General features: G+C 41.2%; 2 protein-coding genes across 4 annotated transcripts in view; one reads left to right on the plus strand and one right to left on the minus strand.

Moving 5' to 3' along the window:
• LOC133543623 (kynurenine--oxoglutarate transaminase 3-like) overlaps positions 1–23,266 on the plus strand; it is a 91,972-nt gene that overhangs the window by 16,738 nt on the left and 51,968 nt on the right. The window lies entirely within an intron of this gene.
• lrrc8c (leucine rich repeat containing 8 VRAC subunit C) overlaps positions 3,323–23,266 on the minus strand; it is a 20,545-nt gene continuing 601 nt past the window's right edge. The window contains exons 2-4 of one of the 3 annotated variants that reach the window (XM_061888776.1): positions 17,986–18,128; positions 11,538–11,737; positions 3,323–11,477 (exon numbers count right to left, since the gene is read on the minus strand). In XM_061888776.1, coding sequence (XP_061744760.1) covers positions 9,491–11,477; positions 11,538–11,737; positions 17,986–18,123 — 2,325 coding nt within the window. In that variant the 5' untranslated portion in view covers positions 18,124–18,128 and the 3' untranslated portion in view covers positions 3,323–9,490. Of the gene's footprint in view, positions 11,738–17,985; positions 18,129–23,266 lie in introns of all 3 variants that reach the window. The other 2 variants (XM_061888775.1, XM_061888778.1) reach the window with 2 other exon arrangements.

Here is a 23,266-nt window from a genome sequence, read left to right on the forward strand (position 1 = left end):
GTACACCCTGGACAAGTCGCCACCTCATCGCAGGGCCAACACAGATAGACAGACAACATTCACACTCACATTCATACACTAGGACAGTGGTTCTTAAAGCTGACCAACACGCCGGACTGTAGTCAGTTGGAAGCGTGTCTTAATGAAATTAAACAATGGATGTCCGCTAACTTTTTGCAACTTAATGCCAAAAAAACGGAAATGCTGATTATCGGTCCTGCTAGACACCGACCTCTATTTAATAATACAACTTTAACATTTGACAACCAAATAATAAAACAAGGTGACTCTGTAAAAAATCTGGGTATTATCTTCCACCCAACTCTCTCCTTTGAGTCACACATTAAAAGCGTTACTAAAACGGCCTTCTTTCATCTCCGTAATATCGCTAAAATTCGCTCAATTTTGTCCACTAAAGACGCCGAGATCATTATCCATGCGTTTGTTACGTCTCGTCTCGATTACTGTAACGTATTATTTTCCGGTCTCCCCATGTCTAGCATTAAAAGATTACAGTTGGTACAAAATGCGGCTGCTAGACTTTTGACAAGAACAAGAAAGTTTGATCATATTACGCCTGTACTGTATATACCTTTATATACATATATACATACATATATACCTATATTGTATATACCTTTATATACATATATACATACATATATACCTATACTGTATATACCTTTATATACATATATACATACATATATACCTATACTGTATATACCTTTATATACATATATACATACATATATACCTGTACTGGCTCACCTGCACTGGCTTCCTGTGCACTTAAGATGTGACTTTAAGGTTTTACTACTTACGTATAAAATACTACGCTGTCTAGCTCCAGCCTATCTTGCCAATTGTATTGTACCGTATGTCCCGGCAAGAAATCTGCCTTCAAAAGACTCCGGCTTATTAGTGATTCCTAGAACCCAAAAAAAGTCTGCGGGCTATAGAGCGTTTTCCGTTCGGGCTCCAGTACTCTGGAATGCCCTCCCGGTAACAGTTCGAGATGCTACCTCAGTAGAAGCATTTAAGTCTCACCTTCAAACTCATCTGTATACTCTAGCCTTTAAATAGACCTCATTTTTAGACCAGTTGATCTGCCGCTTCTTTCCTTTCTCCTATGTCCCCCCCTCCCTTGTGGAGGGGGTCCGGTCCGATGACCATGGATGAAGTACTGGCTGTCCAGATTCGAGACCCAGGATGGACCGCTCGTCGGGACCCAGGATGGACCGCTCGCCTGTATCGGTTGGGGACATCTCTACGCTGCTGATCCGCTTGAGATGGTTTCCTGTGGACGGGACTCTCGCTGCTGTCTTGGAGCCACTATGGATTGAACTTTCACAGTATCATGTTAGACCCGCTCCACATCCATTGCTTTCGGTCCCCTAGAGGGGGGGGGGTTGTCCACATCTGAGGTCCTCTCCAAGGTTTCTCATAGTCAGCATTGTCACTGGCGTCCCACTGGATGTGAATTCTCCCTGCCCACTGGGTGTGAGTTTTCCTTGCCCTTTTGTGGGTTCTTCCGAGGATGTTGTAGTCGTAATGATTTGTGCAGTCCTTTGAGACATTTGGGATTTGGGGCTATATAAATAAACATTGATTGATTGATTGATTCTTAAAGGCCTACTGAAAGCCACTACTACTGATAGTTTATATATCAATGATGAAATATTAACATTGCAACACATGCCAATACGGCCGCTTTAGTTTACTAAAATGCTATTTTAAATTTCCCGGGTGTTTTGTCTTGAAAACGTGTAATGATGACGTGTACGCAAGACGTCACGGGTTTTAAGGAAATATGAGCGCTGCACACACACAGCTAAAAGTCGTCTGCTTTAACGGCATGATTACACAGTATTTTGGAGATCTGTGCTGCTGAATCTTTTGCAATTTGTTCAATTAATATTGGAGTAGAAAGATGGAGTTGGGAAGCTTTAGCCTTTAGCCACACAAACACACGGTGATTCCTTGATTAAATTCCTGGAGGTGGAACTTTCCTATGGATCAGAGCGCGGTCAAACCAACATGGATCCCTACCAAATGTCAACCAAGAGGGTTTCTGTGAGACATCCATTGCTTTCGGTCCCCTAGAATGGGGGGGTTGCCCACATCTGAGGTCCTCTCCAAGGTTTCTCATAGTCAGCATTGTCACTGGCGTCCCACTGGATGTGAATTCTCCCTGCCCACTGGGTGTGAGTTTTCCTTGCCCTTTTGTGGGTTCTTCCGAGGATGTTGTAGTCGTAATGATTTGTGCAGTCCTTTGAGACATTTGTGATTTGGGGCTATATAAATAAACATTGATTGATTGAAAATTGTGGTTAAAAATTCAGTTCTTACCGGAGAAAAGCTGAGCTTGTGCCGTCAATAAAGCTGCCGTCGACTCCCCCCTGAGACACTGCGCCTCAACACACCCGTGGAGACACCCCTCCGACTATCAGGTACTATTTAACTCACTAAAACACCAGCAACACAATAGAAAGATAAGGGATTTCCCAGAATTATCCAAGTAAATGTCTCTAAAAACATCGGAATCCGTCCCAATGCAATCGCGTTTTTTTTTTAACTTGTTTTTTTTTTTTTATCATCTTTTTTTTTCTAGTCCGTCGTTATCAATATCCTCAAACACAAATCTTTCATCTTCGCTCAAATTAATGGGGAAATTGTCGTTTTCTCGGTCCAAATAGCACTTTCCGGTAGAGGCAGGGCATTTCTCTTAACATCGAAAGTTGTAAACTTTATCGTGGATGTTCTCTACTAAATCCTCTCAGCAAAAATATGGCAATATCGCGAAATGATGAAGTATGACACATAGAATGGACCTGTTATCCCCGTTTGAATAAAAAAAATCTCATTTCAGTAGGCCTTTAATGATGCCTCGTTAAGAGCCAATATGTTACTAATTTGCATGTTATTAAGCAACTAATTAATGGTGACTATGTTCCCAATACTAAAGTGTTACCATGTTTTTTTTTACTGGTGCACAAAATGAAGCGTGCATGAACATCACCTTGTTCAAACAACAAAACCTCACACAGTGCATGAACTCACAACAAACGACACACCTGCAAATCAGTCAGCTGTTGCCGTATCCGTAATACGCCGACATGGAGAAGTTTGAATTTACACGATGAGTCGGGGGTGTTTTGACCTCTGCCGAACCCCTGCGGCCCACTCACCGAAACCCCTAGGATTCGATCGAACCTAGGTTAAGAACCACTGCACTAGGGCCAATTTAGTGTTGCCAATCAATCTATCAACATTGTGCAATTATTTAAAAAAAAAAAAAAAAAAAGAATAGCACTCCCAGTCACTACGTACTTGCAAATGTTTATTGTGTTTAAAAAAATAGTCTTTATAATAATAATAATAAACAGTGCTTTAAGCAAAACATGGCTCAATATAAGACATTTTTTAGTGCGTCAGATTTGAACCTGTGTGAAGTTGGCCCTCCTTATCATTGCAAATATTATAAAATACGATGCATTTTATAATAAGAATATAAAATATGAACGCATCATAATAATCCCTTCAACCCCCCCCCAAAATGGATTAACTTGCTGGAATATAAAGACAATATAACCCATCCATCCATCCATTTCCTACCGCTTATTCCCTTTTGGGGTCGCGGGGGGGTGCTGGCGCCTATCTCAGCTACAATCGGGCGGAAGGCGGGGTACACCCTGGACAAGTCGCCACCTCATCGCAGGGCCAAAGACAATATAACATCCACTATATTACCAACTGATGAGAATCAGGTGTCCTAATCCAGTGTTTTTCAACCACTGTGCCGCGGCACACTAATGTGCCGTGAGATACAGTCTGGTGTGCCATGGGAGATGAGCTCATTTCACCTATTTGGGTTAAAAATATTTTTTGCAAACCAGTAATTATGGTCGGAAAAAGATGTGTTGTTGTTGAGTGTCGGTGCTGTCTTGAGCTTTGCAGAGTACCCCGTGTAATACTCTTTCATATCAGTAGGTGGCAGCCGGTAGCTAATTGGTTTGTAGAAAACAGCGGGAGGCAGCATGCTGGTAAAAAAAAAGTGTCTAATGCTTAAACCAAAAATAAACAAAAGATGAGAGCCCCTATGGCATTGAAGCTTAGGGAGGGCTATGCAGAACAATACTAAAACTAAATTGGCTACAAATTAAAAACAATGCTGGACCACAGCAAAGACTTACTGTGGAGCAAAGACAATTGTAAATCCGAACATGACATGACAATCAACAATGTCCTCACAAAGAAGGATTTAAAACAACTGAAATATTCTTCATTGCTAAAACAAAGTAGATGCGGGAAATATCGCTCAAAGGAAGACAAACTGATACAGGAAAATACCAAAAAGAGAGAAAAAGACACCAAAATAGGAGCGCAAGACAAGAAGTAAAACACTACACACAGGAAAACAGCAAAAAAGTCCAAATAAGTGGTGACAGTACACCTACTTTGAGACAAGAGCTATAGTGATGTATGCTTTAAAGTCACATCCAACAATTGCGACAACGACTTTTTACCGTCAACTGAGTTTAGTTTTTTTAAGGATTTCCGCTGATGGTGTGCCTCCGCATTTTTTCAACGCAAAAATGTGCCTTGGCTCAAAAAAGGTTGAAAAAGACTGTAACTTGGCACAGGTGTATCAAATCAAGCACTTGAGCACGGTGGCTGTTTCTACAAACATTTGTGAAAGATTTGGCCGCTCTCAGTGATTTCCAGCGTGGAACTTGTCATAGGATGCCACCTGAGCAACACATCCAGTTGTGAAATTTCCTCGCTCCTAAATATTCCAAAGTCAACTTTATTATAGGAAAATTAAAAAGTTTGGGAACAACAGCAACTCAGCCACAAAGTGGTAGCCCACGTAAACTGACAGAGAGGTCAGCATAGTGCAAAGACTTTCTGCACAGTCAGTTGTTGCAGAGTTCCACATTTCATGTCACCTTCTAATTAGCCCACGTACAGTACGCAGAGAGCTTCGAGGAATGTGTTTCCATGGCCGGGCCGCTGCATCTAAGCCATACATCACCAAGTCCAGTGCAAAGCGTGTGATAATGATATAGTGCACATCCATAAACGTGGATGCATATGCAAAAGTACAATATATTTATTTGTGCAGTAATCTGTTTATTTATATCTTTACCTTATTGCTCTTTTATGCTGCACTACAACAGGCTAATATAACAACTTTTGTTCTGTTATCTGTAGTGTAAAGTTCGAATTTGAATGACAATAAAAGGACGTCCAAGACTAAAATGCATGTTCTGACTTGTCAAAATCTCCCCACTCTTGTCCCCAAACGTTTGAGTTATGTTTTTGCCGCAAAAATAATATGTGATATGTATCTTATGACGATGGTTATGGATAATAACACGTTAATAACATAAAAACTATAATATAGTTGGACAGGAAAATTAAGTACACAAAACAAATGGGGGGACTTTGGCTTGGTTGGGAGAGCGGGTGGCTTGTTATGAATAATAACACGTTAAAAACTAATAGTTGGACAATACATTTTTGCAGCACAAACAAATGAGAAAAGTTTGGCGAGAATAATTACAAGTTAATAACATAACTATAAAACGTTAATAACATAAACGATAACAGGCGGATTAATTTTGCAGCACAAATTTTTTGGACAAATTTGGGGTGATTTTGACAAGGTTGGGGGGGGGGGGGGTTATAAATAATATGTTATTTGACATACAATTTAGCCAAAAAATAGGACAAATGAATTGGACAAGTTTGAGGAGATTTTGACCAGGTGTGTGTGGGGGCGGCTGGTTATGAATAATAACATGTTAATAACATAGAAACTATAACAGTTATGCAAAAAAAAAAAAATTGTGTCAAAAAACTAATTGGACAAGTTCGAAGGGAGTTTTGACATCACTAGTCAGAAAATTTATTTTGGAATAACTTATCAACCGTAACGGCACAAACAAAAATCCGCGCAAAGAAATAAGCAGTTATTTTAGTATTTGCAACCATAAGGGCGCCGACTTCACACGGGTCCGATTTTCAGACAATTCTAGCAGCTCTATAAATTGAGATAATGCCATCCATCCATCTATCTTCTTCCACTTATCCGAGGTCGGGTCGCGGGGGCAGCAGCCTAAGCAGGGAAGCCCTGACTTCCCTCTCCCCAGCCACTTGGTCTAGCTCTTCCCGGGGGATCCCGAGGCGTTCCCAGGCCAGCCGGGAGACATAGTCTTCCCAATGTGTCCTGGGTCTTCCCCGTGGCCTCCAACCTGTACACCCTGGACAGGTTGGAGGGAGGCGTTCGGTTGGCATCCTGACCAGATGCCCGAACCACCTCATCTGGCTCCTCTCCATGTGGAGGAGCAGCAGCTTTACTTTGAGTTCCTCCCGGATGACAGAGCTTCTCACCCTATCTCTAAGGGAGAGACCCAAACTCATTTGGGCCGCTTGTACCCAGGATCTTGTCCTTTCGGTCATGACCCAAAGCTCACGACCATAGGTGAGGATGGGAACGTAGATCGACCAGTAAATTGAGAGCTTTGCCTTCCGGCTCAGCTCCTTCTTCACCACAACGGATCGATACAGCGTCCGCGTTACTGAAGACGCCGCTCCGATCCGCCTGTCCATCTCCCTCATGCGTGAACAAGACTCCCAGGTACTTGAACTCCTCCACTTGGGGTAAGATCTCCTCCCCAACCCGGAGATGGCACTCCACCATTTTCCGGGCGAGGAACTTGGACTCGGACTTGGAGGTGCTGATTCTCATCCCGGTCGCTTCACACACGTGTCAATAAACGTGACGATAAATACCTTCGGCGTTTGATTTTCCTGATCTAAAAGGCAATTGTGATGATTTGTGGACATCAACCTCTGTGCTGTGTTCATACCAGTTAGAAATATATCCGTCTGCGTCAGATAGAAGTGATGGTGTTCGGAATCAAACGCCAACATTTACATGAAACAACTCTTAATATCCTTGGCCAGTATTATTAATAACAAAGGACATCACATTTGGACACATTCTAGTTACACACTCTTGTGAAACCCAGTATGGAAGTGTGTATGAATATGGATGAAGTTTTCATTAAGGCTCTGGGTTACCAATCTGTGTACTGTGTACTTGTACTATAGATCTTGTCATTATCCGGGTCATTGCATTCTCAGGACATTCAATCGATCGCAACTGGACTTGGACCAAACTGAGTCCATGAGCGTGAACTGATGAAGCTTACTCGGATGAGTCTTTGGAGATAAACTGAACAGTCCAGTTGCCATTGATTGAAATCCCCAAGGAAACGGAAAAAAAAACAGAAACTGACAATATTTTTGTTCTTCAAAACATTGTACGGGTTTGCAGAGATTAGTACCTAATAAAATGACCAAATGTGTGGGTAAAAACAGGATAGAGCAATTTTATCTTTGGCATTTTTGTCACTGTCTCTTAGTGCTCTTGGTTCAGTCCCAAACCTGGGTCTTCCAGTCCGGCATTAGAGACGAACGTGTTATCTACAGAGCTAAGAGCCCGAGCACTGCTCTTGAGGTAATCAGAGAGTGAGGTTTACCAACGTACAATCAGTTACACTCATCCCCCTAAACCTCACTTTCAAACGGGTCTCGGCAGTCCCTGCTTTTCTGTTTCCCACGGGACCCGGACCTAAGTCGTCGGGCATGAGAGACGAGCCAGAATCAATTCCTGGGCCTAACAGAAAAGCAGGCACTGAACCAAGCGGGTTAGACTCGGTCGCCATCGCAAATAAGGCAGAATAAGATCAGTGGACATCCTTGTCAGTAGGATCGCAGCTAGACTAAGGAACGCTAAAAGTAAGTTTTGGTCCAGTGAAAACAAACTCTAGTCTGTTTGCGCTGCTAGTACAATTTGTTTTGATCCAGTGTGAATGCAGTCCACCGAACCCGGGGCCCAACTAAACAGAAGGAACGAGACTGACTGAGAGATGGGTCTCGGGACTCTTGAAGTCTGGTACAAATACTTTTAGTAATTCAGGGTGGTTTGTGTTCACTCTTGTATTTTTGTCAGCGCAACAAATAACACTCTTCGTTGTTTAAATGCATGAAGTTGCGACCTTGGTGTATGTGAATATTTAGTTGGACAACTTCACACACTGAAAACAACTTGAATCGTATGAAGTGAAGTTATCAAAAAATGAGACGTTTCTACTGATTGATCCAAGTAGATACACTTCCTCTTTACACTTCTGCTGTGCAACGCTTGGTTACACCCGCATTGTTGACATACCATATTTCCATCCGGTATGCGGTTTGCATTCACACTTGATTGACTCAGGACTTGAACCCACTGGAAGGTCAACCAAAACCCATCTTCCAGGTGGTCTCGGTTCCCCTGTTTGATCTGTTCCTTTTGGTGCTGGACTGCATGGACATTTGATCAAACAAACTGTACTAGCTGAGAAACGGTACCTAAGTCTGTTTTAAGTGGAACCAAAATGACAGGTGTGAACTACCCTAAGTCAGCCTACCAGCTAACTCTAGTCTGAAGTAAGGCAAGTGTGAACCATCCATCCATCCATCTATTTTCTACCGCTTATTCTTTTTGGGGTCGCGGCGGGGCTCTGGTGCCTATCTCAGCTACAATCGGGCAGGAGGCGGGGTACACCCTGGACAAGTCGCCACCTCAACACAAATAGACAGACAACATTCACACACTAGGGCCCATTTAGTGTTGCCAATCAACCTATCCCCAGGTGCATGTCTTTGGAGGTGGGAGGAAGCCAGAGTACCCGTAAGGAACCCACGCAGTCACGGGGGGGACATGTAAACTCCACACAGAAAGATCCTGAGCCTGGGATTGAAGCCAGGACTACTCAGGACCTTCGTATTGTGAGGCAGACGCACTAACCCCTCTCCACTGTTCTGCCAAGTGTGAACCAAGGCACCATATATGAAAGGAAGATGGCAAGCAAAACCCAACAGAAAGCTAAGTGAAAATCATAAAAAGTATCCGAGTTCGATGCAAATCCAGTAGTTAAACATACTTGGATCTTTTCAACAAAGGGGTCGTGTTAATCTTTCCAGTTTGCTAAAGTCGTTAGAAACGCTGTCTCCTTGCAGCTATCGCCGGTAAGCGTTTTGACGTCCTCTACATCGCAGCTGGTAAAATGTCAACACGTCAAATTATGGCCATAGAAAGGAAAGTTCTAGAATCATTTGTAACCTGACAGATGTTGTTTATGGGTGGGCGACTTTCTTTGGTCAACGTACACGTCACACATGGTGCGACTTCATACATTTGACTAAATGAGATCCTCATTTGGTCCGCTAACAAAAATACAAGTGTGATTGAAAACCAGACCACATCAAAGTGATGCTATCGGGGCTTTTAAAAAAGTTTGTAGTCCGGACAATGGAACCGGACTTCCGGCGTGAACGCCCACTCAGAGCCCTATAAACAGTGCGAGCCCAAAGTGTGCCAATGAAATTGTTGAACACGACAAAGCAGACATGGTGGTGGCAGTCAAACATCTCACTCCGCCTTCATCTGGTCTCTGACGTCAGAGGGCAGTGTTTCGAACAGCACGTCTTCCACGATGAGGCCACTGCGTTTCACGGCGCGACAGAAGCCCAACTCTGGGGGCAAAACCTCAAAGTGGTTCCCTTTGAGCTCCAGGAGCGTCAGCTGAGCAAGGTAGGAAATCTTTGGCGAGAGTATGGACAGGGAGTTCTTGCCCAGCTTGAGCGTCTTAAGCTTCTTACAGAAGAAGAGCTCGTCGGGTAGATTCTCAATTTTGTTGCAGGCGACTGAGAAGTACTGCAGACTCTGAAGGACTCCGATTTCTGGAGGGATGAACCTAATGTCGTTGTGGCACAGATCCAGGTAGCGCAGTTTGTTGCACAAGAACAAATGTGATGGTAAGATCTCAATCTTGTTGTGGCTGAAATAGAGACGCTCGAGACTCCCGAGCTTCTTGATGTGCTCGGGAATATACATCACGCCATTGTACCAAAGCTTAAGACAGGTGAGTTTGCGGAGATACTGGAAGCTGATGATCTCCTCGATGGAACGAAGATTGTTCTCCTTCAGGTCCAGCTCCTGCAGGCTGGTAAGGCTGAAGATGGCGTGAGGAATGCGCTCCAGGTCACAGTGCACCAGCTCTAACTCAGTCAGGTTATTCATCTTCTTCAGATTGTTGAGCATCACCAGCTTGGTGCCGTCGTTGTGCAGGTAGAGCCGGTGCAGATGGCTGGAGACGTCCACGATGGACTGGGGTATCTTGGTGAAGTTGCTCTTCAACGAAAGCATCTTCAGACACTTCATCTCCCGCAGTGACTCGAGAACAATATTCTTGGAGGCGTCGGGGCAGAGCGATCCCGTGAGATAGAGCTCCTCTAAGTTCCTCAGACCATACAGCCAGCTCGGGAATTCTCTGCTGTCATCAAACTTGACCCGAAGTACTTTGAGGTTCTCTTTGAGGAAGGAAGTCGCTGTGGTGTGTAGCTTAATTGAGCACTGGTAGAGAGACAGTTCTTGGAGGTCTTCCAGCTTGGAGACTGAGGCAGGGATAGTGACGTTGTTGATGATCTCTAATCTAAGCGACTGGAGCTCTGTCAGCTCAAAGACGGTGTCGGGCAGCCCGGGGAGCATGAAGAGCTGCAGCTCAAGTCGATTGTTGGCGTTGACCTGCAGTCTCTGACGCAGCTTGTCCGCCGTCCACTCGTGGTTCAGATTGAGTTGCTTCAGCTTGTTCTCGCTGACCTCGGAGAGGAAAACGGCAAATCTTTTGGAGTACAGTGGGTCATACTGATCGATCATGTGCAGCATAAAAGCAAAGTCATTTTTGACGTCCGGGATGTCGTTGATGCCCGTTTCCTGGCGCACGTACTCAAAGGAGTACTCTTTGAGGGAGCGGTAAAAGAGCCAGTAGGAGGTGTACAGACTGGTTAATCCGTAGACGGCCACCAAGCACAAGTAGCAGTAGGAGAGCTTGGAGAAGAGGTGAGCCATGGTGTGGTTGCATTCAAATTCTTTGTAGCCCGTCATGTCCTGTATCTCCACCTCGCAGCGCACTCTGTTCCTCACTTTGTTGACCAGGGAACTGTTGTATGCGATGATCAGCAGGAACTTAAATACCTTGAAGACTGTCTGGCGAACATACATGATGTAGAGAATGTCTCCCTCCTCCACGTGCAAGCGGAACTTCTTCACTTTCTCGAAAAGAGCTTTGGCTTGTTCCCCCTCCTTTTTATCAAGAACGCTCGCCGAGGGTTTGTCCACCACAATCTTTTCCGGGATGGACTTGAGCGATTGTGTATTCTCTAAACCGACGTCTGCGGGGGACGCCACCATGTTGGACCGGGCACTCCCGCTCTTTTTACGGTCGTTCTCTTCTTGGTTTTCGCCAGAAACCTCGGACAAAGCCCGGGTGGTCCAGGGAGAGTCGAAGCACTTGCCGAGCATGGAGATAAAGTGCTCTATTTTGGAGCTGGAACCCGGGAATTTGAACCAGAAGTTGCTGCACACCATGAAAACCAGAGTGTGAATCAGGACCAAATAAGGGAAGTACTTGGCGTACCAGTGCAGCGCCTTCTCATAACACATCTGGTTGATGAAACTGTACTGCTGGAGGTCCAGGTCCGTCTTCAGGCCTGTCATTTCTCTCGGTTCCGCCGACATGTTGTAATGCACGTGCAATGCCGTCACCTCTACTTCCGTCGTGTTCCCCGGAGACGACCGGGATCTGTGCGGGAGGCAGATGATCTTGTCTTGCATTACCTGTGACAGAATGAAAGAAAGCAAGGAGGATCAATCAATCAATCAATGAAGTGAATTATATTTATATAGCGCTTTTCTCAAGTGACTCAAAGCGCTTTACATAGTGACACCCAATATCTAAGTTACATTTAAACCAGTGTGGGTGGCACTGGGAGCAGGTGGGTAAAGTGTCTTGCCCAAGGACACAACGGCAGTAACTAGGATGGCACAAGCGGGAATCGAACCTGCAACCCTCAAGTTGCTGACACGGCCACTCTACCAACCGAGCTATGCCGCCCCAATCAATGTTTATTTATATAGCCCCAAATCACAAATGTCTCAAAGGACTGCACAAATCATTACGACTACAACATCCTCGGAAGAACCCACAAAAGGGCAAGGAAAACTCACACCCAGTGGGCAGGGAGAATTCACATCCAGTGGGACGCCAGTGAAAATGCTGACTATGAGAAACCTTGGAGAGGACCTCAGATGTGGGCAACCCCCCCCCTCTAGGGGACCGAAAGCAATGGATGTCGAGCGGGTCTAACATGATACTGTGAAAGTTCAATCCATAGTGGCTCCAAGACAGCAGCGAGAGTCCCGTCCACAGGAAACCATCACAAGCGGATCAGCAGCGTAGAGATGTCCCCAACCGATACAGGCGAGCGGTCCATCCTGGGTCCCGATGAGCGGTCCATCCTGGGTCTCGACTCTGGACAGTCAGTACTTCATCCATGGTCATCGGACCGGACCCCCTCCACAAGGGAGGAGGGGGCATAGGAGAAAGAAAAGAAGCGGCAGATCAACTGGTCTAAAAAGGAGGTCTACTCAAAGGCTAGAGTATACAGATGAGTTTTAAGATGAGACTTAAATGCTTCTACTGAGGTAGCATCTCGAACTGTTACCGGGAGGGCATTCCAGAGTACTGGAGCCTGAACGGAAAACGCTCTATAGCCCGCAGACTTTTTTTGAGCTCTAGGAATCACTAATAAGCCGGAGTCTTTTGAACGCAGATTTCTTGCCGGGACATATGGTACAATACAATCGGCAAGATAGGATGGAGCTAGACCGTGTAGTATTTTATACGTAAGTAGTAAAACCTTAAAGTCACATCTTAAGTGCACAGGAAGCCAGTGCAGGTGAGCCAGTATAGGTATATATGTATGTATATATGTATATAAAGGTATATACAGTATAGGTATATATGTATGTATATATGTATATAAAAGTATATACAGTATAGGTATATATGTATGTATATATGTATATAAAGGTATATACAGTATAGGTATATATGTATGTATATATGTATATAAAGGTATATACAGTATAGGTATATATGTATGTATATATGTATATAAAGGTATATACAGTATAGGTATATATGTATGTATATATGTATATAAAGGTATATACAGTATAGGTATATATGTATGTATATATGTATATAAAGGTATATACAGTATAGGTATATATGTATGTATATATGTATATAAAGGTATATACAGTACAGGTATATATGTATGTATATATGTATATAAAGGTATATACAGTATAGGTATATATGTATGTATATATGTATATAAAGGTATATAAAGGTATATACAGTACAGGTATATATGTATGTATATATGTATATAAAGGTATATACAGTATAGGTATATATGTATGTATATATGTATATAAAGGTATATATGTATGTATATATGTATATAAAGGTATATACAGTATAGGTATATATGTATGTATATATGTATATAAAGGTATATACAGTATAGGTATGTATGTATGTATATATGTATATAAAGGTATATACAGTACAGGCGTAATATGATCAAACTTTCTTGTTCTTGTCAAAAGTCTAGCAGCCGCATTTTGTACCAACTGTAAACTTTTAATGCTAGACATGGGGAGACCCCAAAATAATAATAAGGATCAGCCATGTTTGCTCGCATGAAAACAGCGCTTGAACATTTGGCGGCACATCAAACCAGCCAAGGGCAAGATCGTCCAGTCCCATCACAGCTCCAAGTGGTAATTGGTCAGCATGTTTATCCTTCTAATATTTTTTAAATTCACGAGGGACTTCTGGTGGTGTCGTACAAGTTTGGGATTTGACCAGAAGACATCTGGAAAGTTGCATGATATCACTCCAGACGTCTATGTACTTTGCCTCAGTAGCTTATATCTAGTGCTTGGATCTACATTGGACCAGTTTTTGCATCTTTAATGTACAAAATGGACCCCGCATACTTTTTTTTGTATGCAGAGACAAGTTGTGGGAGTACAATTTGGTGGCCGTACTTGAAGGCATCGCGCCATGGAAACAAGGGACTGCAGTTTTCAGCATGCTGGTGATCTCGCGGGTGGAGACAAACATACAAAACGCTGGTGTAAACATTGGGTGGGGAAACAGGAAGTCAGCGCTTGCAGTGGTTGACTTGAAGTTCAGGCTAGATGAGTCGGAAAAGTCATAGCCATTTTGATCCTTTTTGCTTTCAAAAGTAATAATATATTTATTTTTTATTGATTTTAAACAAACAATCTTGCATCACAGCTTGGTGGAAGAATGCAGGTTTTTAAGTTTTTGCCTGATATTAACAATCCACATATATGACTTTTTAATGAATTCTAACTTGTAAATAAACACTAGCAAGAGTCAGCTAACAATAGAAGGAATAGGAGTCGCTTTATTCTAGCTATAATCCGCTCTGGAAAAAAAAAACCCTCCATCAATGTCTTATATACACGCTGTAATTATTTGTGTAATGTATTAACATTCATAATAACATGTAATATATACATGATGTAAGTATATATGTCATGTCGTAACATTCATAATAACATGTAATATATATATATATATATATATATGATGTAAGTATACATGTCAAGTAGTAACATTCATAATAACATGTAATATATACATGATATAAGTATACATGTAGTATCTAGTAACATTCATAATAACATGTAATACATACATGATGTAAGTATATATGTCATGTAGTAACACTGACAATGACATGTAAAATATAAATGATATAAGTATATATGTATTATCTAGTAACATTCATAATAACATGTAATATATACATGATGTAAGTATATATGTAGTATCTAGTAACATTTATAATAACATTTAATATATACATGATGTAAGTCTATATGTCATGTAGTAACATTCATAATAACATGCCATATATACACTACTTTGGGACTAACGATGATCCAGAAACTTCTATTTTTGAGCCTGAATATAAGGAGGATGATCTACAAGTTTTAACATGTAAAACCTTGCTAGTTCAGCGTTGCAAATAAGTATGTTTTTTATTGTCCTACCCACGAGAAATACACATAAAATAAATGAGATGGATACAAACTACTTTGGGACTAATGATGATACAGAAACTTCTATTTTTGAGCCTGAATATAAGGAGGATGATCTACAAGTTTTAACATGTAAAACCTTGCTAGTTCAGCGTTGCAAATAAGTATGTTTTTTATTGTCCTACCCACGAGAAATACACATAAAATAAATGAGATGGATACAGACTACTTTGGGACTAGTGATGATCCAGAAACTTCTATTTTTGAGCCTGAATATAAGGAGGATGATCTACAAGTTTTAACATGTAAAACCTTGCTAGTTCAGTAAGTATTTTATTGTCCTACCCACAATAAATACACATAAAATAAATGAGATGGATACAGACTACTTTGGGACAAATGATGATACAGAAACTTCTATTTTTGACCCTGAATATAAGGAGGATGATCTACAAGTTTTAACATGTAAAACCTTGCTAGTTCAGCGTTGCAAATAAGTATGTTTTTTATTGTCCTACCCACGAGAAATACACATAAAATAAATGAGACGGATAAACAATACTTTGGGACTAATGATGATCCAGAAACTTCTATATTTGAGCCTGAATATAAGGAGGATGATCTACAAGTTTTAACATGTAAAACCTTGCTAGTTCAGCATTGCAAATAAGTATGTTTTTTATTGTCCTACCCACGAGAAATACACATAAAATAAATGAGACGGATAAACAATACTTTGGGACGAATGATGATCCAGAAACTTCTATATTTGAGCCTGAATATAAGGAGGATGATCTACAAGTTTTAACATGTAAAACCTTGCTAGTTCAGTAAGTATTTTATTGTCCTACCCACGATAAATACACATAAAATAAATGAGATGGATACAGACTACTTTGGGACTAATGATGATACAGAAACTTCTATTTTTGACCCTGAATATAAGGAGGATGATCTACAAGTTTTAACATGTAAAACCTTGCTAGTTCAGCGTTGCAAATAAGTATGTTTTTTATTGTCCTACCCACGAGAAATACACATAAAATAAATGAGACGGATAAACAATATTTTGGGACTAATGATGATCCAGAAACTTCTATATTTGAGCCTGAATATAAGGAGGATGATCTACAAGTTTTAACATGTAAAACCTTGCTAGTTCAGCATTGCAAATAAGTATGTTTTTTATTGTCCTACCCACGAGAAATACACATAAAATAAATGAGACGGATAAAGAATACTTTGGGACTAATGATGATCCAGAAACTTCTATTTTTGAGCCTGAATATAAGGAGGATGATCTACAAGTTTTAACATGTAAAACCTTGCTAGTTCAGCGTTGCAAATAAGTATGTTTTTTATTGTCCTACCCACGAGAAATACACATAAAATAAATGAGATGGATACAGACTACTTTGGGACTAGTGATGATACAGAAACTTCTATTTTTGAGCCTGAAAATAAGGAGGATGATCGACAAGTTTTAACATGTAAAACTTTGCGAGTTCATCACTGCAAATAAGTATGTTTTTTTATTGTCCTACCCCGGAGAAATACACGTAAAATAAATATGTAAATACACGTAAACTAGGTGGTAAATGTTTATATAGTACGTTACTACCTTTGAGCATTAAAGAGTTAATATATACTGTGATTGGAGGGACTGTGTATTGCACCGATCAATGTAAACATTTCTGCATTTAATTAGCATTTAATTAGCAATTTAATTAGCAAGCTTGTACTTCACTTTAAGTGGATGGTATACAATGTAGGATAGTACAGTATACTAGTACTAGTGTAGTATTGTGGTACCAATGAATCAAAAACTGTGCTATACTCTTTTTGAAAAGTACCGGTTCCCCATTTTTAAAAAAAAATTTTTAACGGGCATGACGGCGCATCGTCACCTGGTGACATTGCTGGTTTTACGAGCAGAGTAGCATGTTCGGCAGTGCAAACGCACAGAGTACTTACAAGCAGACACAGTGTGTAGACAGAAAAGGGAGAACTGACGCATTTTGCTGTTAAAAAGTAAAGATAAAGGTGAAGTTACAACAATGAAACACCCACTGGAAGAGCTGCTTTAACACATGGCTAGCTAGCTAGCAGCTAACGTCCCTCCACAGTGTTTTAGCTACTTCTAAATCACTAATCCTGGCCTCCATGGCGACGAATAAAGGTAGTTTCTTACAAGTAACATTATAAATTATTCTTCTCTCCTTTGATACTTGACATTAGTTTTGGATGATACCACACATATTGGTATCAATCTGATACCAAGTAGTTACAGGATCATACATTGGTCATATTCAAAGTCCTCAACTGTCCAGGGACATATTTACTGACTTTATAAACATAATATAAACTTAAAAAAAAAAAAGGAAAACATATTTTGTGACGATAAAAAATATTGATGTAATCATAGTAGTATCGACTAGACATGCTCTTGTGGTTGGTATCATTACAGTAGATGTCAGGTGTAGCTCCACCCATGGCGTTTGTTTACATTGTGACGGCGGTGAGCTATTGTATCCTCCGACGGTGTGTAGTGAAGCATGTTTAGTTGTTCCTCGTCCTGCAGTGATAATAATACTTGTAAGAAACTTACTTTATTGGTCGCCATTGAGGCCAGGATTAGTGATTTAGAAGTAGCTAAAACACTGTGGATGGATGTTAGCCATGAGGGTGTTTCAGTGTTATAACTTCAGCTTTATCTTGACTTTTTACACCAAAATGCGTCCGTTCTCCCTTTTCTGTCCACACACTGTGTCTGCTTGTAAGTACTCTGTGCGTGTGCGCTGCCCAACATGCTCCTCTGCAGGTAAAACCAGCAATGTCCCCACTAATAGAAGGTCAAACATCTGCAGCGTGATGTCTAATAAAAGGGGCGGGGATATTTCCGCCTCCGCCCCCTGGGGAAGGCCTTTCTCACTCACCTGTAGCGTGCATCCAAACACGCCGATCATGAGCATGACCACGGACAGGTAGTCGGTGAACACGTCCCACCACGGCTTCAGGACTCGGAAGGCCGGCTGCTGCTCCGAGAACTGCCGGAATTCCATCACGGGGATCATAATGCCTGTGAAGGGGAGCACGTCAGTGTCGCAGCGGAAACCCCCGGAATACTCCGTTGCGCCAGGCTTGCCATGGCAACAAGAGGGATGCTACCCCCCGCCCCTTATTATTATAATAAAAAAAAAAACGTACAGCTTTTGGGATGATTGCGAAACGGAAGTGTGGTAGCATTAAAAGATTACAGTTGGTACAAAATGCGGCTGCTAGACTTTTGACAAGAACAAGAAAGTTTGATCATATTACACCTGTACTGTATATACCTTTATATACATATATACATACATATATACCTATACTGTATATACCTTTATATACATATATACATACATATATGCCTATACTGTATATACCTTTATATACATATATACATACATATATACCTATACTGTATATACCTTTATATACATATATACATACATATATACCTATACTGTATATACCTTTATATACATATATACATACATATATACCTATACTGTATATACCTTTATATACATATATACATACATATATACCTATACTGGCTCACCTGCACTGGCTTCCTGTGCACTTAAGATGTGACTTTAAGGTTTTACTACTTACGTATAAAATACTACACGGTCTAGCTCCAGCCTATCTTGCCGATTGTATTGTACCGTATGTCCCGGCAAGAAATCTGCGTTCAAAGGACTCCGGCTTGTTAGTGATTCCCAAAGCCCAAAAAAAGTCTGCGGGCTATAGAGCGTTTTCCGTTCGGGCTCCAGTACTCTGGAATGCCCTCCCGGTAACAGTTCGAGATGCCACCTCAGTAGAAGCATTTAAGTCTCATCTGTATACTCTAGCCTTTAAATAGACCTCCTTTTTAGACCAGTTGATCTGCCGCTTCTTTTCTTTCTCCTATGTCCCCCCCTCCCTTGTGGAAGGGGGTCCGGTCCGATGACCATGGATGAAGTACTGACTGTCCAGAGTCGAGACCCAGGATGGACCGCTTGGCTGTATCGGTTGGGGACATCTCTACGCTGCTGATCCGCTTGAGATGGTTTCCTGTGGACGGGACTCTCGCTGCTGTGTTGGAGCCACTATGGATTGAACTTTCACAGTATCATGTTAGACCCGCTCCACATCCATTGCTTTCGGTCCCCTAGAGGGGGGGGGTTGCCCACAACTGAGGTCCTCTCCAAGGTTTCTCATAGTCAGCATTGTCACTGGCGTCCCACTGAATGTGAATTCTCCCTGCCCACTGGGTGTGAGTTTTCCTTGCCCTTTTGTGGGTTCTTCCGAGGATGTTGTAGTCGTAATGATTTGTGCAGTCCTTTGAGACATTTGTGATTTGGGGCTATATAAATAAACATTGATTGATTGATTGATTGATTTTGTATTATAGCGCCAAGTAAAATATGACTTGTTCTTGTTTACTGTTAGGCTCATTGGCCATAGTTGAACTACTGTATTTGCTAGTGATATCTGTGTTGGCCCTGCGATGAGGTGGCGACTTGTCCAGGGTGTACCCTGCCTTCCGCCCGATTGTAGCTGAGATAGGCGCCAGCGCCCCCCGTGATCCCGAAAGGGAATAAGCGGTAGAAAATGGATGGATGGATGGAATAAATGATGCCTTGGTGAGTGTTGGGCACACTCACTAGCTGTATTGACACCGTTGCTGTTCCATAGTGGCTCCATCTGCTGTGTTTATAAAGTTACCACAGTTGATCTAGAAATAAAATGAATACTAACTAAAAAAATAAATAAAATGGTATCGTCTATATTCTGCACGAATAGATGTGCAGGAAGGAATACAAAACGTGCAAATGAGCATGAAGGCAACCAGGAAAAGAAGAATGTTTACCTTATTTGGCGCAATTAGAACACAATAATCCCACATTTCAGCATGATTCATGTGCAATAAAACCATCACTGGACATTTTTCTATGCTTTGAACCCTGCGGCTTATAAAACGGCGCGGTTAATTTCAGGGACTTCTCCTTGCTAACAGTCGTAATGTATTGCATGCAACAAATAGCAGAGACACCGAACGAGGGACTGATATTAGTTGTCCTTTTGGACAAGTTTGCGGTGTTTCCTTCCATTTAGTGCTTTAAACCGGAGGTACAAGTGTCGTTCCATCCGTAGCGTTCCTAGTCATATGGATTCTTCGTTGGTCGCGCCAAGAAACGTTTGTGTGTTTTACAATATAACTAAAACTATTCTTACTTACTAAAGTGTCCCATGTGTGATGTCTGTAGGAGTGTTTTCATGCATATTTGTACCTGCTATCGTACTGTAGTGCCACTAGCATTAGCTAATATGCTAACACGTTTACGAGTGTCTGTATTAGTATCATTAACTTACATTTTGTATTGTTTCACTTTCACAAATTCCTCAGTAAATGCACCAAAACGTCATCGTGGAGTTATTGAGTCTGTCTAGCTGATTGGGGAGCTAGCTTGCTTTTGTTTTGTCTGATCAGCCGTTTTACTGCCCTGTTATAAAACCTTGGGTACCATTTCACAACATAGACATATGCGGCTTATTCCGGTGCAAATAATAAATAGACTTAGACTTAGACTTCCTTTTTATTGTCATTCAAATTTGAACTTTACAGTACAAATAAGAACAACATTTTGTTGCATTAGCTCACGGTAGTGCAGAAATATTAAACATTTTTTTTCTTCTAAAATTTTGTGGGTGCGGCTTATATACCAGTGCGCTCTATAGTCCGGAAATGCGATATTTCATTCATTCATCATATTGTAAAAAATATAGTGTCGTTAGCATTAGCTAATATGCTAAAACGTTTAAGAGCGTCTGTGTGAGTATTATTAACTTACAACGGCGTGCTTTTTGTATTGTTTACATTTCGTAAATTCACCAAAACGTCACCGTGCAGCCGCTATTGAGTCTGTTTAGCCATGACCGTGACTTCTGTTTTGTTTGAGCGCCCATTTTACTGCCCCGCTACGGACGATTGGAAACAATTGAGGTATGTAAATAAACATAAATCTTAGAAACACCACTCATGTTGTATCACCATAAACATTGTGGAATGTTTTAAATATCCAACTTTACTTTCAAGTAGGGTTGTCCCGATACCAGTATTTTGGTACCGGTACCAAAATGCATTCTGGTACTTTTAAATACTTTTCTAAATAAAGGGGACCACAAAAATAAGGCATTATTTATTATCCTCCTGCGGTGTGTAGTGAAGGATGTTTAGCTATTCCTTGTCCTCCAGTGATAATGAAACTTGGTAGAAACCTACGTTATTTGTCGCCATGGAGGCCAGGATTAGTGATTTAGAAGTAGCTAGAACACTGCGGATGGACATTAGCCATGTCTTAAAGCAACTCTTCCGGAGGGTGTTTCAGTGTTATAAGTTTACCTTTATCTTGACTTTGTACACCAAAATGCGTCCATTCTCCCTTTGCTGTCTACACACTGTCTGCTTGTGAGTACTCTGTGCGCGTGAGCTGCCAAACATGCTCCTCTATTTGTAAAAACCAGCGATGTCATGACTGTAAAAACATAAATAAATAAACTAAATATTGGGGAACCGGTACTTTTCAAACAGAGTATAGGAGCGGTATAGCTCAGTTAGCAACTTGAGGGTTCCAGGTTCGATCCCCGCTCCCGCCATTCCTAGTCACTGCCGTCGTGTCCTTGGGCAAGACACTTTATCCACCAGCTCCCAGTGCCACCCACACTGGTTTAAATGTAACTTAGATATTGGCTTTCCGTATGTAAAAAGCACTTTGAGTCACTGGAGAAAAGCGCTATATAAATATAGTTCACTTCACTTCACACTATAGTACCCCTTAAATCCTCCACACAACACCTCGGCTCCGGACAGGATAACCTCCTCCAACCTCTGGGGACAAAGCTCCGAACTGTGGCTCCCAGTCTGTAGAACGCTCTCCCTGACCACCTGAGGGTACCACAGATTTAAAAAATGCTTAAAAACCCTTCTTAGAAAAAAAAAAAATGTTGTTTTTTTTAGATATATGTGTGCTAGTTCTAGCTGTTAGGCTGTTGTAGCATTTTTTTTTTTACTGTTTATTTTACTTGTTGGGGACAGCTATTTGTGGTTCTAGCGTTGTTGTTGTTGTTGTTGTTGTTTTAACGCACTGTAGCACTTTGGGGTTGTTTGCTCAATGTAAAGTGATTTTACAAATACAATCTATTATTATTATTAGTAGTACAGCGATCCTATCCTAAATATTGGGTTTCACTATGTAAAAAGCGGTTTGAATCACTAGAGAAAAGCACTATGTAAATATAATTCACTTCACTCCAGTTCATACTATAGTACCCCCCCAAATCCTCCACGCGACACCTCCGCTCTGGACACGCAAACCTCCTCCGACCTCCGAGGACTATGGGAGACCGGGCTTTCTGCGCTCTCCCTGACCACCTAAGGGCACCACAGACTTTTAAAAAAAGCGAAAAAACTTTTTTTTTTTAAATATATATTTTTTAGCTATATGTGTGCTAGTTTCATCTTTTAAGCTGTTATAGATTTGTTGTTGTTGTTTTTTTACTATTTATTTTACTTGTGGGGGAAGCTATTTGTGGTTGTAGTGTTGTTGTTGTTTTTAATGAACTGTAGCACTTTGAAGTTTTTTGCTCAATGTAAAGTGCTTTTACAAATGAAATCTATTATTATTACTAGTACCGCGATACTATACTAAATATTGGGTTTCACTATGTAAAAAGCGCTTTGAGTCACTAGAGAAAAGTGCTATATAAGTATAATTCACTTCACTTCAATTCACACTATAGTACCCCCCCAAGTTCTCCAAATGACATCTCCGCTCCGGACAGGTTAACCTCTTCCGACCTCTGAGGACAAAATCCCCTTACCACCTGAAGGCCCCACAGACTGTGAATGCCTTTAAAAAGGCTTAAAAACCCTTCTATTTAAAAAAAAGCTTTTTTTTATATATGTGTGCTAGTTCTAACTGTTTTATTTTTTTGTTTTAACTAATTATTTTACTTGTTGGGGGCAGCTATTTGTGGTGTTGTTGGTTTTTTTTTAATGCACTGTAGCACTTTGAGGTTGTTTGCTCGATGTAAAGTGCTTTTACACATAAAATCTATTATTATTATTAGTACCACGATACTATACTAGTAGCGGTATACCGTACAACCCTACTTGAAAGTGAAAAAAAC

Source organism: Nerophis ophidion, linkage group LG26, assembly GCF_033978795.1.
Source record: "Nerophis ophidion isolate RoL-2023_Sa linkage group LG26, RoL_Noph_v1.0, whole genome shotgun sequence".
NCBI lineage: Eukaryota > Metazoa > Chordata > Actinopteri > Syngnathiformes > Syngnathidae > Nerophis > Nerophis ophidion.